Below are 17,604 nucleotides of genomic sequence, written 5' to 3' on the forward strand. Positions count from 1 at the left end.
AGGTAACAAAGGTTTTACCCTATGTTGCCTATAGAAGTTTTACAGTTGTTATAGCTTTAGTTCTTATATTTAGGTCTGTGATCCATTTCAATTTAATGTTCGTGTGTAGTATGAAAGAAGGGTCAAGGTCGTGTGTGTGTGTACAATTTGTTCAAACATCACTAATTTAAAAGGCTATAATTTCCCATTGAATTACCTTGGCATCTTTGTCACATATCAGTTAGCTGTATATGTGTGAGTCTGTTTCTGGACTCTGTTCCATTGATGTATACATCTATTTTTAAGCTGAAATCAACTGACTTGCTTACTGGGCTTCATACTAACAAATCAACGTTTTCCAGATTGAGTGACTTTCCTGGCCTTGCTCACACGAGACAGAGAAGCAGCTCCAAGTAAAATTGGGTAGAATAATTGGAAGTCACCAGGCAGACACCCTGTGCTTTTCACATAGCATCCAAATGTAGAAGACACACTGCCTCTTCCTACAACTTATCTTCTGCTTTGGGGGTTCTGATCTTATAAGTTCTGTATCGTAAAGGACATTGCAAAAGGAATGTTCATTTTCCTTCCCTTTTGCTTGAGAGAAAGGCAACTTCTTTAGCACCATATGTATGTATATATACACACACACACACACACACACACACACACGCTTATATATATGTGGGAGTAGGGGGAAGCATGATTTCCTTTTTAAAAAACAATTAGTCTTAAAATCTTGGAAACAGGTTTGTATCAGGTAGATTTTGCTGTTGATGAATCAGCTATTGTTTATTTTAAAAGAAGAAACCTTAATCACCATCAAGAAAAATTGAAGAGTGTTTAAAAACATCACGAAATTTACCTTAGAGACTCATTCTCAGAAAGCAATATCAATAAAGGAGAAAATAGAGACAATTAAATCTTTGGAATTATGGCTAGAATGCCCATTTGTTCCTTAAACTTACAGATACTTCTTGTTTTACAGGCAGATTTAAAGATCACTTTAAGAAATACCCATATGTATTAATAATAGCAAATCATACTAATTGCTGTCTCAATTATTGCCTCTTTAAAGTACTACTTCTTATGAAGCAGATCTTCCCACCAGGTTCTTCAGGAGCGCCTTGATTCTTCTTGGCCTTTTTATTTTCACATGATTTTAGACTTAGCTTGACAAATTCCACAGGAAAGTATATTGGGATTTTTACAATGATTTCACATAAGCTGTTGATCAATTTGGAGAAAACTGACATATTTACAGTGTCTTCCAATGCATAAACTTGATGTCTCCCCACTTACCTATGTTAGTCTTAATTTGTCTCGATAATGCTAGATACATTTGCATCAACTTCTTGCCCATCTTTTGTTAGACTGATTCCTCAGTCTTCAATATGGCAATTGTAAGTGGTATCTTTATTTAAATTTCATTTTCTAACAATCTGTAGTTAGAATTTACAAATAAGGTTGAGCTTTCACTATTGACATTTGGCAACCTTGCCTAAACTCTTACAAATTCTAATAATTTCACTGTGGATTGCCTGCAGTTCCAGGGGTTGGTAAACTATGAGCTGTGAACCAAATCTAACTTGCCTGTTTGTACAGGCTAAGAAGGTTCTTACCTTTCCGTAAATGGTTGTAAAAGCAAATATATATAATATGTATTATATAGAGAGAGAGATATATAGAGATATATAGAGATATGATGTAGAACAGTATGTGACCGGAGAGCCTAAAATACTGTGAAAAAAAGCAGACAATATAGAAATTAACTAGAAATTATTAAGATAATGGACACGGAGGGAGAGTCTTTGTAAATTAAGAAGTTCTTAAGACAACATTGTTCTTATTCCAGCAGTTTTATTTTTCACTTTTAATCAACTTTAAGCCTATTAATTGTTTTCTATCATTCAATATCCTCTTTTTGCTGCAGTTAAAAATCTGCAAAAGTAGAGTCTTCAAGCTAAGATATAGTGACTCTGTCAAGCCCAGTTTCAAAAATCATGTGACAGCAGTATATTGACAAGTTTAAACATATGCTCTATAGCAGAAACAGGGAAGAAATTCACTTATTAATTTATCCATATAAGATCTATTAAACATGTAACTTCGTTGGAACCAACAAAGCTACTTTTCATGTTTTTATAGTTTTTCTTTTTAGATATTTAGATTAACCAGATAATCTTAAGTTATCTTAGAAAGTTTCTGCAGTATTGTTACATTAGTTCCAAGTATACAAGTTGTTTGTATGCACTACCTTCTCAATCCTATAAAAGAAGTCTTTATTAACAAAGCAATTTCTAACACATCACTCAAAAGACACACTAACGTTGTGAAAGGCATTTTGTTGGATTTAGTCCCATTTTAGTATCCCCTTAAAAAGTTTGACTGATGACCCTGGATATTCAGCCAACAGTGTTGTGTCAAAAACTTGCTTGAATTTATCTAAAAATTCATAGTCAGTGCTGAATCTGAACTTGTTTGCCCAAAGCAGCACCGTCCCTGGCTGAGAAAGGTACACCATGGTGGTGAGCAGCTTGTCCAGGAAGTAGTGATGGTAGACCACGTCCGAGGCTAGGACATAATCATAGTAAAAAGCTGACTTGGGAAAGTTTTTGTGCAGGTCTTCACCCCATACCAGTTCTTTCACTTCAGGCAGATGTGCTGTGCATCGTAGTGTGTTTCTTAAAAGATTGTATTGAAGGTTTCCCAGGACGTCAGGCAAATCTGTTGCTGTGACTTGAGCTCCTAAGAGAGAAAGAAAAATTGCAACAATGACCTGGAAACATCTGGGCAACCACAGTGTACATAGACACAGGGAGAGACGCAAGAAACAACTGGATTCCTTAGCCTTGGCTCTTGGTGGGTGGGCTGGACATGTTTGACCTAATGTGGGCTGGCTAATTCTTCCTTGTGGGTGGTCTTGTCCTGTGCACTGTAAGATGGTGGGCAGCCTCCCTGGCCTCCAACCACCTGAGGTCAGTAGCTCCCCCACCTCACCCCACCCCCGAGATTGACAACAGAGACTGAGTCATGCCTCTGGACTCAACTTCGTCCCATGGAAACTGGTTGATTGGAGTTGATTAACCTCTCTGAGACTCAGTTATCTCTGTGGATAACAGCAGTAATTCCTGCTGCATGACATTTTTGGGAGAGTCACTGAGTGAAGTCAGGGCCAGGCACCTAAACCACAGCCTGTCATAGAGTAAGCACTTGTTATTGTTACAGTAAAGGTCTGGATAGTAGGTCAGGAATAAACAAACCTAAAATACTGGCCACAATGGAAACAAGGCCTGGTCCAGCACCAATTTCAAGTATTTTTGCATCTTGGAAATTCAGTTCCTCGGCATGTTCCTCCAAATACTGACACAAAGCCGTAGCCTGAAAAATAATTATAACTTTTCATGTGGGCATTGGAACGTTGAAAGTCAGTAGCAACCCTTTCTGGCACCCAAATTTAAATACTAAAAGACATGTTATTATATATGTTCAGTTTATATTCATCAGAACCCAAATGTACACTCAATGCCATATATAGACCTCTGAAATAAAGAAGTTATAATAAATTGCATCTAAGGAACTGGGGAAACAGATTTGTTAAAATTGCCTCCATCAGATTTGCTCAATCTCCAAAGCATAGGAAGAATGGTAGATCAGCTTAGCTCTTTCAAATCAGGGCAATGTTGGGCTGAAAAAACAGCAACTTCTTCCACAGGTTTAATCATAGGTCTCCAGCTGCTTTAAGAATGTTGTTTTATGTTAGAATTCTTTCTTGTAAGACAGTTTTTTAAATTATAGAAATAATTTTTTTTAAATGTCATTTTATAAACTTGAACACCTCTTTCCTGACTCCTTTACCAAAATTCAGGTTGGCTAGTGCTTTGCCATATTGAACAACGGGTTAGTGACTTTTTAAAATGTGGTTCTTCTAAGAAACAGACTGTTCAGAAATTGCTTCTCAGACTTCAGTGTGCAAAAAGATCCCCTGGATAGCTTGTTAAAGATGCACATCCTCATTCAGTAGGTCAAGAGTGGGACTCAAGATCCTGCACGTCTAAACAAGCCCTGACATGATGCTCATCTGCTGGCCCATGGACCCACTTTGAGTAGTAGCAAGGAGATTTTTTAAAATGTTTTATGTATCAACATTTGGTTATATACATAACAATATATGTTTTATATATAGTATAAAATGTTTTATATATCAACAGTTATATATATAACAATATATAACTAAATTTTATATATAATACATAAAATGTTTTATATATCAATGTTTAGTTATATATAATATATAAATTTTATATATAATATATATATAAAATGTTTTTTATATCAACATTTAGTTATATATATAAAAATATATAACAATCTTATGTATAATATATATAAAATGTTTTATATATCAACATTTGGTTATATATAACAATATATATAACTAAATTTTATATATTAGATATAAAATGTTTTCTATATCAACAGTTATATATCAATATATAACTAAATTTTATATATAATATATAAATATCAACATTTAGTTATATATAAATATATAACTAAATTTTATATATAATACATGTAAAATGTTTTATATATCAACATTTATATATATAACAATATATAACTAAATTTTATATATAATACATATAAAATGTTTTATATATCAACGTTTAGTTATATATATAACAATATATAACTAAATATTGTTAGTTTTTTATACAGGAAATCAAACATCCCTTTCTTCTTTATTCATTCTCTTCTGCCTCCACCTTCCTCTAACCTTTCCACAAAGAGTAAAGGGTATTTGATTTGCATTGATTGCTGAGGTGTTTACATTTATGGCCATGAGGAATCAACCAGCAGTGCCCTGGAATGGAGAGATTAGGAAGAGTTATGAGAAGAAATGACAAAGTTACTTAAATTTGAGTATAAATAACCTAGAGTGAGGAATGTGAACACTGAGATTTAAAAAAATAATGAACTCTATGATTTACTTACACATTTAGGCCCTAGCTAACGATATGCCCCCATCTTCCTCTGGACTCTACTTTCTATTTGGGGCCCAGTTTGGAGTGGGGGCAACCAGGATGATTTGAGATGTGTCACTCTTAGGATCACCAGTGGTAGGTTTAGTAGCCAACCTGATCCTGTGTGTCACTCCATTTCATCTTCATCTGTTCATATTGAACTGCTACAAGCAAAGATGAATATGACGCAGTCATCTCTACTGTCTGGGAACTCAGTAGTGGGGCTTGGGGGCCATGTCAGCCAATTACAAACTGCATTCTGGGGAAGTAAGTGCTGTAGAGGAAGCGTACAGCAGGTTGAGGGGAGAGGGATCACCACAGAGCTGCCGAGGAGTCAGGGCCGACTTCAAGGGGCCGGGGAGAAGCCAGCTGGTGTGGAAGGCCAGGGTGGTGGGTGAAATAGCAACATGGGTGTGACATAAACAGCACCAACCGCAGCACACTGCAAGGAGCTCCAGAGTCTAGAAGGGAAGTTTTAAAGAAAGGAGTTATTTGGTCCTTAAGGAAAGAAGAGTAGTATTTGTAGTGGGGGCTGGGGGGGAGGAGGTCAATATCAGGAAGAGAGTGTCACCTGGAGCCATTCAGAGGGCAGCTCTGAGAAACTTTCTGGAGATGGCTGCAGGCATCCTTCCTGGTGCCCTGCTCTGTGAGGGGCTGACCCCAGGGTGTCATCTGGAGACCAAGCTTTTCTCGGGAACAGCTATGTCTTTTGACATTGTAAACATTCCCCCCAGCCCCTAGTCCTGTTAGCAAACTCCGAAGGGATCTTTTCACAGAGTTGCACCTGAAGTCGCACAGGAAAATGGTGCCATCCCACTCTAGATACCCTTCTTATGCAGCTTTCAGGAAACAGGTTTCGTGAGAGGCTAGTGTTTGGTACATGAATGATACCTTGTTCAGAATAAAACAGTCAGGTGGACAAATAGTCTTTTTTCAATTTCTGATCTCTTCGTTTTTTTTTTTTTTTTAAAGAGAGATGGGGTCTCACTATGTTGCCCAGGCTGGGCTCAAACTCCTGAGCTCAAGCAATCCTCCTGCCTCGGCTTCCCCAAGTGCTGGGATTACTGCGTAAGCCACATGCCCGGCCTCTTATCTCTTACTACACCACTTTATCGCTACACCACTGCTATCGTCTATTTGCCAAATGTGTTACAATAGGAAGCTGTGAGTAGTTTGATGATTTTCAAACTTGTTTTTAAGGCAAAGAAAAGCCTTTGGTTGAAGGAAATTATATGCATAAGGTGTAAAAATAGAGCTCCCTGTTTGGGAGTGAGTGAAGGTCGACACTCTAAGAGCCTGGAGCCATTTGGCTACCCTTCTCCCCATCCTGTGTCATCACCAGATGACCTGGGGGAGCCCTATGGAACCACTAACCAAGACTACTCAGTGTGGCGGCCCTGGCCCAGCAGATACACATCACCTGGCAATGTGTAAGAAATGTGCCCCACCCTGGAACTCCTGAATCAGAATCTGCATTTTAACAAGACTGCAGATTGAGAAATTCTGATCTGGAGCCTTTCTAAGCTGACAACATCTGCAGTGGGAAAAGCGACAGCGCTGGCTCCGAGGGCCACTGCCCAACTTGGCTCTGCCCTGCACCCCAGTCGGGAGTTTTACCACGCCAGCATATGGGCCCGCATCCCCATTTCCTCAGCTGAAGGTGGCAAGAATATTACTTTAATGAGGACAGCTCATTTGAGCTTACACTAGGACTTCATTTAATCTCACAACCTGAAATTAATTCTCACAATTCTGACAACCACGTCAGGAGTGCTGTAGACATTACCACCACCCTAGGTTTTAAACATGGAAATGAAGGCAAATGGAGGTGAAGTGAACATTTGTGACCACCCAGCCCGGAAATGGCAGCTTTTCTGACTCAAAATCCAGAGGACTGCCCTCATTTCAGCGCCATCCTCTCAGGGCTGTGACAGGGGTAACATGCCGCAAAGTCATGCTTCCAAACGTCCCTACCGACACAGCCCCCATGGAAAAGAGATGAATGGCTGGTGACCGGGAGCAGTAGCTCACACTTGTAATCCCAGCACTTTGGGAGGCCAAGGTGGGCGGATCACTTGAAGCCAGGAGTTGGAGACCAGCTTGGCCAATATGGTGAAACTCTATCTCTACTAAAAATACAAAAATTAGCCGGGCGTGGTGGCACGCACCTATAGTCCCAGCTGCTCGGGAGGCTGAGGCAAGAGAATTGCGTGAACCCAGGAGGTGGAGGTTGCAGTGAGCCGAGATCGTGCCACTGCACTGCAGCCTGGGCGACAGAGTGAGACTCCGTCTCAAAATTTAAAAAAAGAGAGAGAGAGAGAGATGAATGTCTGAGGGTTGACGGGCATGTCTCGGAGATGCCCACTGCAATATCTAAACTCTAAATCTCTGGGTTTTTTCTTAACAATGTATATAAGTTTTGCATTCACTTCCTCATATAGCTGAGTTTATTTAATATAAAAATAATGTTTCAAGAAACAGAGCTTAAAGTAAAACCAGTGTTTCTGAAAGAAATACTGTTTTTGCTGATCCCAAGCCCACCACCAACACCCCCAGGGGCTTCTCAAATTGAGAAGCACAGGATATGAAGGAACTTAACAAATTGTCCAAGGCAACTCGGAAGTACGGAATTGTTATCTCCAGAAATCCTGACATCACAAACGTGACACTTCTCTCACCCCTGGCCACACCACCGCTCCGTAACTCTCTATGGATTCCTGGATGACAATCTCCTTTCCTGCAAACCGATAATGCTCCTGAGTGTAGCTGGCGTAATCTGTAGGAACAAATTTCTGGAGGCTGTGAAGAGATGCTTCTATCCTGTTGGATTCTGTGAAGTAGAAAAATAAACTGGAGTTCATGATTTGTTAAAATCCAGTGCAAAGACACACTTGGTACAACTGTAAGACGGCATTAGATTGAGCGACCTTTCCCTAAACACAGGGGATGATGCTATCAAGGAGAACGCCTGCAAATTGGCACAAAATTGAATTACATGGGATGACGGGGACATGAAATTTGGATGTGACATTTTTGTCACATGACAAAATGCCAGAGAATGCTCTGGGCCCTTTCTTTATTTAGGGGAGGACAGAAGAGGTGTGGATCCGTCCCCACCATATGTTTTGCTGATGGAAAAACGGCGAATTTACCAGCAAAATTGCACAAATGAGCTGTCTGGATACAGAGCAACTAGGTAAACACAAACCTGCATTTTTTTTCCCCCTTTTTGAGACAGAGTCTCTGTTGCCCAGGCCGGAGTGCAGTGGCACAATCTCAGCTCACCACAACCTCCACCTCTCGGGTTCAAGCGATTCTCCTGCCTCAGCCTCCTGAGTAACTGGGATTACAGGTGTGTACCACCACGCCCAGCTAATCTTTGTATTTTTAGTAGAGACAGGGTTTCACCATGTTGGTCAGGCTAGTCTTAAACTCCTGACCTCATGATCCACATGCCCTGGCCTCCCGAAGTGCTGGGATTACAGGCATGAGCCACCGCGCCCAGCCAGACCTGCCTATTTTTAGGTCTTGAAGTGAAGTAACATTCCCACATGTTGGCTGGAGCGTGTTCCTTCAATCTTTCCTACAATTGCTGCTCAAAAGGTAGAAGCCACCCAAGCCCTGCCAGCCCCACATCCCTGGGGGAGGATGTCAACTGAGCTCTGGCTATTAAGTTACTATTGCTTTAAATACTCCTTTAAACCCGTGACCCACGCTAGCAGCTCTCAAATGACATATAAAATGAGAGGAAAAGAGCACCTGATCGGGCCGACACCAAGGGATCACAAGTGTTTGCAGGTTTTCCAGAGTGTTTGGGAGTAAAAAGAGCAGTGAGTCAAAGTGTGCAGAAGAAGGGTCAGGAGCAGAGGAAAAGGTGTTGGTCCCAGCGTTGGGAAAGAATTAACAGTGCGGAGACTGGCGGGGAGGAAGGTCAGTTTTGTTTGCACGAAACCTGCCTTTGTGGCCTGGGATATGACTGTAAAACGTTTAACAGGAGGTAAAATACGGGCTTTGGACAAAGGTAGAGGAGGCAGCCGGTGAACATTGGAAGTGTTTTAATCTGAAATAGGCACTCAAGGTGGAAGGCAGAAGGAGGTGAATACGAGGCAAAGGGAAGTGGGTCTTGGGAGAAACCTGGTCAGCAGAGCATCCCTCAGGTCAGGGGCAGGGCCTCTGGGTGTTTCAGGTGTCACTCATGCCATACACACTGGAACAGTTCCATGCCACTGCTCTGCAAATGCCAGTAACAGCTCCACAGTAAGTAGAGGGATTTGGAGTGTGCCTTTAGAAACAGTCACGACCATTTGACCATGTCTGTTAAATCCACGAACAAAACGCGGAGCTTGTATTTTCTATGTCTCTATATATTTTCATTTAATTTATCTAGAAATTCGTTTTTTGTTGTATAGTACAAAAGTATCAGTGTGCAGCACACTGAAAAAAACGGGAATGAAGTGACTCATTTGTAAATTAGCATCACGGGTGTCTTCGGCCCTTCACAGTGTTGTTTTCGCCTGGGACTTTGATTTAGTATGTTCTACCACTTTGAAGGAGAATTCTCTGCCCTGACAAAAAAGGTGAGCTTCCAGAAACCTGGGACCTCAGTGAACTTGCAAGACCCCTCTAATAAAAGTAGCCAATTCAGTCCTGAGACCTTGTCCTTTGTTGTCACCTGCCCTGGTAGGAGGCTGTAGGGAGGTTGTAGAAAAAGGAGGGAGCCCTGTAGCTCTCCCCACCTCTTTTGGGAAGCCACCGACATCTAACAGAATCCCAGCTCCTACCACACAGAACTGAGAGACTGACTCTGAATTCTGGTTCAGAGGCAGGAGGAAGGCCGAAGAATAGGGTAATTAATGTTTAATAACCATTAATCCCACCATGCCGATTTCAGAGAAGCAGCATGACGTCGCTGGGGAAAGACGTGCAGTACCTCGCCACAGTGTAGTGTTCCTACCATACAGGCACCATAGACACGATTACCCTCGAGAGCGTAGATATTAGGAAGAGGTAATAGAATAATTGATGATGACTTTTGAGTATTTATCAACTTCGCTTTTAATATACCTTTGTCTTTAATATCCTTTGTCTTTAATATAATCTATTTAATAATAAGATTCTAACTTAAATTTGAATGATGGTTATATATAACAACCAGCTACAAAAAAATTACTGAAATTCAGGTGCCAGTACAAGCCATCACCAGCACAGTGCTGGGTGGTGGCTCAGAGTATCTGGGACCTGTACCAGCCCCTGCCGCTTCCCTGCCCTGCCCCACTCTCATCCAGGCCATGCCTGTCCCTCCTCCCATATGTCACCATCTGGGGACTTATTTTTCTCTAGAGACTAGGAAGAGTAAGTAGGCTGATTTTGAATGGCTCATCATTTCACAGGTAAATAAACTGACAAATATTAAGCTTGACAGCTACACTTTTCCAGTCAACATTGCAAGGAAATATAGACATACATGTATTCTCTCATAAGACCCTGTGAGGTTCTGCAACAATAAAGAAATGTATGTTTATTACACCTGAAATATTTTCATTTATTCTATCTGTGCTATTCTGATAGTTTTAGAGAGATCAGATTTTCAGATAAGGTAGAGTTGCATTTTTATGTAAACAATTCAGTAAAAATAGACAACATTCTCATTTATTAGAATTGGGATGTATTTTTTACCACCTTTAATTATAAACACTGTAAATGCTGCATCTTGGCTTTTATTATATTATTTGTTATGTCTATTATTTATTTACAACTGAATCCATGCCCAGAAATGTAACCCTAAACTGTTACATTGTCCTAATGGGAAAATACAGTTTGATTTCTAAAGATTCGCTATATGACAAAGCTGCCAAGAATGTATTTTGGGGAAAAGCAGAAACGAACCTAGATTTTTTTTTCTTCTTTTAAGTTCTTGTTACAAAAATATAGCAAGCTTAAATCTATACATGCAATAAAAACAAATGTGTGAACTTTGGTAAGTAAATAATGAAAAAACAGGAATTACTTTTAAAAGTAAATAATGAAAAAACAGGAATTATGTTTATGCTTGCAAAACAGCACTTTTCTGCTAAGCTTCATTATAGTAAAAAATCTAGTGTTAAAAGGAAATGGAAATTCTTGTCACTGAAATTTACTTGAATATGTCATCGCCAGGAAAGCAACTGAGGACAACTGTTGAAGTGGTGAAGAAGGAGGTTACCTTCTAGGGCTGCCCCGGTGCTGTCTTTCTGCGAAGCCCCCTTCTTCTCAGCCTCTAACCAGCCACCCGGGGAGCTCAGTCCTTCCTCCCGGCGCCCAGGCTGCTGCGCGGAGCTCAGACACACGTCCATAGCCGGAGCCTGCTGAGAGGAAAAAGCTGGACAAGGCCCGAGTCGCTCAGCCCAAGACATTCCCGGAGGGCTCCGAAAGGTGTAGTTTATCTTAGCTGAAAAGAACGCCTGCTTTTCAGCTTAGTTCCCTGAGTGAGCAAAGCAGCCACCCAAGGACCTGTTATCCTGGCTTTGCAGAGCAAGATGCAGAGAAACCATTCAGCATTACTGAACCTATGTGCGTGAAGAAATGCCAAAACAGCAGCTTTGGCCTGAAAACCAGTTTTATGTTGCTCAGGGGCCTACAGCAAGTTCTTGTTCTTTTGAAAAGTTATTCTTTGCCATCCTCCTCCCCACTCCAAATACTGTAGCCCATCACTAAGTTCTGGAACTCCATACTGTATCTCTAATAACTTCTGGAATTGAATCATAAAATCTGTCCAGACTTGCATACCACTGGGGGTACGTGTGGATTCTGGGGTTAATGACATCATGGATTAGAAGCTGGGATTTGGAGCCAACACAAGGCTGCTCTGCTTTCCTCTGAGGCTCTATTGCAAGACAGTAGAAAGTACTGGGACCGGGGCCAGGAGCTCGACTTGGCTCCCTCTCTAACACTGGGCAACTCACTCAGTCCCTCAGGGCCCATTTCCTCATCAGCGAAAAGGCGATCATAATATCTGCCTACCTCCCAAGGCTGCCGTGAGAAACAGAAGAGTGAACGTGATTATTAAAGCGCAGGAAATGGTACCTGGTCCAGAACAAGAGACCTAGCTATTGGGATCATTGATTGGTCCTAAAATACGATGCCTGACATTGCTGGAGGAATTCTCACATTGTTGCTGCGCATAGTTCTTGAAGGGCTTGATGTGTATTCATTGAATCCTCACAAAGACCCTATAAGGTAGACACTGGCATGACGCCTTGTCTCAGATGAGAGAAATTCAGGCTCAGAGAGATTAAAAACCAGCACAAGACCAAGCACAGCTGGCCAGGGATGATGCCAGGAGTCACAGCCAGGATGGGCCATCCAGCCCAAGTCTCCATTCTTACTCAGCAGGCAGGACGCAGCCCACGTTGCCTTGGTTCTGACTTGTTTTTCTATGCCTGCTTTGTCCTGACATTTCTCATCATGTTTTGTGTATCTGAAGTCTACACCGTCACAGTGACATTTTCTAGTCCCTTTTACAAAATGTAAATGGTTCTCATCTGTGTTTACTGTCCTGGGTTTATTCCTCACACACAGGAGTTGCCCATCACATTGAGGTTCCATCCAACTGAGGGTGGAAACTGGACATGCCAGCCACGCCACGACTGACTAGCTCACCTAAGACCAGCACTAAATCCAGCCGTGCAGGCACGAAATTGCCCTCAGGGAACAAAGCATGAGAAAGAGTGCCAGGCCCCCACCATGTGGGTAATTCTGTCTACACCTGGGGGAGGCTGTGTGCCCCACACGTGTCCGCACAACAGATTTCAAAGCAATGAGATTGTGGTGGAAGTAATGTGGCATTTTCATTGACTCTAGAATCACATAATCAACTACTTGCCCCAATTTTCCAGCTCACCAAGCCAGCCAAGAATGCTCTACCAGGCTCTGCTTCACAGGAGGATTTGTTTCTCTTGCAGGCGTTCACTTGCTCCTTCTTTCCAACATTCTCACAGCTGCAGGAAGTGGATTGTTCCCCCTAGAAAATAGCAGACTGGTTGTTAGAAAGTATCTGGAGGGTCCGCAGTGTAGACGTCTCAGCACTGTGGTGAGAAACCTGCCTGCCTTTGACTCTTGCCTGTGCCATGTACAATCCAAGTAAATCACGTAGATGACGGTGAGACTGCTTCATACTATGGTTGTGGGAATTAAGAGGGGTCGCCCATGCAAAGCCTCCTGCTCATGCGATATCAACTGTTGTTATTGTTTTCAAAGTTACAGAGGAAATACACAGTGTGACGCTGTATACGGAATTTCAACCTGTCACCATAGGACCGTGCACATTCAATCTAAGGCATCTTCATTTTCCATGCAAGGAAAGAACTATTTTCAGTCAAATACCAAGGACAGTTTTCCTTGTGCAATGAAATGATGACCTCTCCATCACTGTAGATGTGATAAATTAACTTTTCCCGAAGACAGCTGTGCTCTGAAAAGCCATCTGCAAAAGAACTGCTATAGTCTACTGACTGTTATTAGTTCAGCACGTCTATGATCTACATCACATGTTCATAGTTAATAAAGAGTTGGAAATGACTCGTTGTTAGTAAGCCCAGAATAATTTTGAATTGTTAAACATAGCTTTACCTTATGCAGCAGAAGAGAGTGGAGCTTCTGTGCACCTTTAATCCCCAATGTTTTATATAGGTCCACACCTGAAAGGATTAGCATTTTATGAACAAAAGCCAGCCAGTGGAAGCCCAAGTTATTTAGGGTAGCATTATCTACCAGTCCTCATAGACACATTACTTTGCTAGAATTCTCTTTCTCTCTCTATCTGTCTGTCTCTCTCTCTCTCTCTCACACACACACACAGAGACACACAGACACACACACACACAGTCCTAGCAACATTAAATGGAATTCCCTTCAAAAGTTTCAGGAATATCACTGCAACAGAACAGAGGCTACCCCTGTGGCATCCAGTTGCTGCGATGTGGTAGGAAACATTAGACTTCCAATTCACTTTTCAAAGAAGTGGGTGCTGGACAGTTGCACAGACCTGCGAATTTTGTGCTCATTTACCAAACTCCGGTAGCCACAGGGAGGACATGCCCACCCAGGCTCTGCCTAGGACCCATATCCTGGCAGCCAGAAAGAACTCACGGATCTACCAAGAGGAAAGGAATGCTTTTGGGAGGAAGAAAGGAGAATGTCTATCCATGAGAAGGGACAGGAGTCAAAGGCTTAACGCTGAATCCGGGGGATTTAGAAGGAGCAAAGAGAAGAGGAAATCAGAAAACCTCTTCCAAGAAAAAGTAAGCCATTGTGATTTATGTGATTGAAATAAGGGACAGTCGAAAGGGAAGGAGGAAAATCATGTGCTCATTTGTGAAGCTCAGAAACCCTTAAAATAGAATATAGGTCATGTAAAGTAAAGCCTCAGACAAATGGGAATTAAAGAATCATTTGTGATAGGCTACATTCAACCAGGGAGTTGGATGAATGGTGTTTTAACTTGAGTAGATATAAAAGCCCTTTTATGTTTTTGTACCCACCCTTGGTACTCGTTTCTCTGGTGTCACTATTTTGTGTTCTTTATGTCAGTTTCTTTTCACTCAGGATGTTCATCTAGATGTGCTGTGGTCCCATATAAATCACCTTTCCCACTTTCTTAAATGATGGGGGATGACCCGGCATTTGTTCTAGCTCTGTCGTTCTAATGCTTTCTTATTCCCCAAATGCTCCTAGTCTATGATCGCATTCTGCATGTCTGTGACTTATTTCTTCCAGGTGTCATCAGTCCCTATGAGAAATAGCAAAAAGATGGCCATCAGTACAATTTTACAAAAATCTTTTAAAAACTAATGGCAATGTACATGAATATGTGTGTGTATATCTATATACATATATACACACACATAGACACACATACGCATTCATTCTACAAGCTTTAAAATGAAGCAAAGGACAAAGGAAAAAATGTTGATCTCCTTTGACTCTACTATCTAGAGAAGGAAACCTCACGAACATTGTTTTTGTATCAACTTCTAGGCTTTTTTTTTTTTTGCATAAACTTTTTAAAAGCTATTTTACTGAAAGTGTGACTTGATAGAAACATGTACCTCTTTAACCTAGCATCCTATTTTTAGGATGAGTTCATGTCCTTTACAGGGACATGGATGAAGCTGGAAACCATCATCCTCAGCAGACTAATACAGGAACAGAAAACCAAACATTGCATGTTCTCACTCATAAGTGGGAGTTGAACAATAAGAACATAAGGACACAGGGAGGGACACATTACACACCGGGGTCTGTTGGGGGGTGGGGGACTAGAGGAGGGGTAGCATTAGGAGAAATACCTAATGTAGATGACGGGTTGATGGGTGCAGCAAATCACTATGGCACGTGTATACCCATGTAACAAACCTGCACATTCTGCATGTGTACCCCAGAACTTAAAGTATAATCAAAATAAATAAATAAATAATTTTTTAAAAGAGTTCCTTTTTAATACTTTCTTCAAAGCCATCTTTTAGATAGCTGCTTTAAGATACAAATCAGAGCTCTATTGCCTGGAGCTAGACCACGGTAGATCAAAGGCTCTTAAATGCTGGACTTAACTGTAGGCAGACTATGCCCAAATCCCTCGGAAGCTTTAACATGCATGAACTCCAGGCTCTGGCAATTCTTGTTTGCAGGTTTGAGAAGGAACCAAGAAGTTTGAATTCCCTGTCTGAGAATTGTTCCTGACATAGGGTAGCACCTGGCACATAGTAGGTGTTGTAGTTGCTGAATTTGTTATTGAGTGAACCTCTGAGTGCCCAAGCAGCCACGGGGATGCTCCAAAGGTTCAGGGAGGGATTGGCGGGAGGCAGGGCAGGGAGGGGACAGGGCAGGGACACACAAGTTGTTTTCAAATAGTTGAAGTGCAGCCCATGAAAAGGATTAGAACTCCTGCATGGCTTCAGAGGGCACGCTGATGAAGTCAGTTACCGGGAAGCAGATTTGGGCTCAACAGGAAAGAACTTTCTAACAAGTACAGCAATGGAACAATTGATCCCAAGAAGCCTACATAATGGAAAGTGGGCCAGATTTGGAGTCAGAAGATACAAGATTGGATCAAAGTCTCCATAAGGAGGCTGTCCGTGTGCTGTCACTCGCCTCTCTCCGTCAGGATGGGCACTGCCCTTTTTCCTATGGAATCTGGCTCTCTTGGGCTGTGGTTCTCAAGGGGGAATCCTCCCCTCCTGCCAAGGGGACATTCAGCAATTTTGGGGAGACATTTTTAGTTATCACAATAAGGGGTGGGATGCTCCTGGCATCTAGTGCATAGAGGATGCAGGAAAACCTCCTACAATGCACAGGGCAGCCCTGCACAGCAAAGAATTACCCAGCTCAGAATGTCTACAGTGCAAAGGTCAAGCCACCCTGGGCCAGGAAAAGGATCAACATTGCCATGAAGGGTAAACCCCAATTGCCATCCCAGGTGTCTGCTGACTGAGTGATGTCAGGTGAGTTGTTCTCGCCTCTCCTGTGTCTCAGTGTTCTCATCCATACAGTGGAGGTGGATTCGCATTGATAGAGGGATTAACACAGGACCAACCCTGAGCTGCATCTTCCAAGCGTCCCAGAAGCCCCCATCTTACTTAGTTCGGTTTCTTGAAGAAGCAGACACAAAGGCAGGGATTTGAGTGAAAGCATTTTATTTGGAGAGTATGAATAACACAACAAGGAAAGTGGACACAACCCAGGGAAAGGGTGACATCCTGCCACATGTGTGCCACAAGACCAGCAACAGGAGCAGGTGACCAGAGTTTAGCCCCATGGGGAGACACTGGGAAAGGAGGCAAAACACACGCTTCAGAATTATTCCACTCCAGCTTCAGAGAGCTCCGGTGGTATTTTTCCACCAGGACCTCAGCTACACGTGCAGAGCAGCAGCCGGGGCACTCCAACACGTCTGAGAGATGTGAGTGAGGCCAGGACAGCATCTGCTACAGCTTCATAAGATGCCGTCATTCCTTTCCGGAATCATCAGGAGAAAGTGAAATTTTATACATCTGAAAGAATCTGGCACAGTGCCAGGTGCTTAGAAGGTCCTCAATAAATAAATGTCTCATATTATCTTGTATGTTGTTCAAGCAGAGGGTTGAGTCCACAGGGTTCTTTGGAAGGGTTCTGGGTCACTCACCTAATCATGTGGAAAGTTTTGCATCTGAAACCATCCCAATAAACTTCATTAAAGTAATCAGGGAAGAAGGGAGGGAGAGAAATGAAACTGAAACAAGCTTGCAGCACACCCAGCATTGATCGTGAGGGCGGCCTGTTCTCTGACACGCTTCCTTGTTGTTGTTTGTTTCTTGTCCTAGAATCACATAGACTCTGTTACAAGATTATAGATCCCCTTATCTGCTCTAGAGATAACAACTGGAACCTTATGAAATGTTGTTTTCCTTTGAGATATACTTTCACATCCTGCATGCCACTAAAACCACCAGCATCAGCAGGTCTGAAGGACCCCACAAGAAACTGACTCACCAAAGCACACAGGCTCCACATCCTGATGATTTCATCCTCCTCGCCCTGACCAATCAATGACCCCAATTTTCCAGCCCCTCACCCTCCAAGATCC

At 42.0% G+C, this 17,604-nt stretch overlaps 1 protein-coding gene across 3 annotated transcripts; it reads right to left on the reverse strand.

Annotated features, from left to right (window-relative positions):
• Positions 1-738: 738 nt before the first annotated feature.
• Positions 739-15,463, reverse strand: METTL21C (methyltransferase 21C, AARS1 lysine). Of its 3 annotated transcripts, none has more exons than XM_077973936.1 (5): positions 12,886-15,463; positions 11,209-11,347; positions 7,685-7,836; positions 3,243-3,360; positions 739-2,727 (listed from the first exon to the last, which is right to left on the reverse strand). In XM_077973936.1, exons 2-5 carry the CDS (start codon positions 11,336-11,338, stop codon positions 2,333-2,335), a joined length of 795 nt encoding a protein of 264 aa, XP_077830062.1. In that variant the 5' UTR covers positions 11,339-11,347; positions 12,886-15,463; the 3' UTR covers positions 739-2,332. The 3 variants fall into 3 exon arrangements, with proteins under 3 accessions (XP_077830062.1, XP_077830061.1, XP_001094031.3); XM_077973935.1 differs by having other exon boundaries at positions 11,209-11,364; XM_001094031.5 differs by having other exon boundaries at positions 11,209-15,463.
• Positions 15,464-17,604: the final 2,141 nt, after the last annotated feature.

Source organism: Macaca mulatta, chromosome 17, assembly GCF_049350105.2.
Source record: "Macaca mulatta isolate MMU2019108-1 chromosome 17, T2T-MMU8v2.0, whole genome shotgun sequence".
NCBI classification, from domain to species: domain Eukaryota; kingdom Metazoa; phylum Chordata; class Mammalia; order Primates; family Cercopithecidae; genus Macaca; species Macaca mulatta.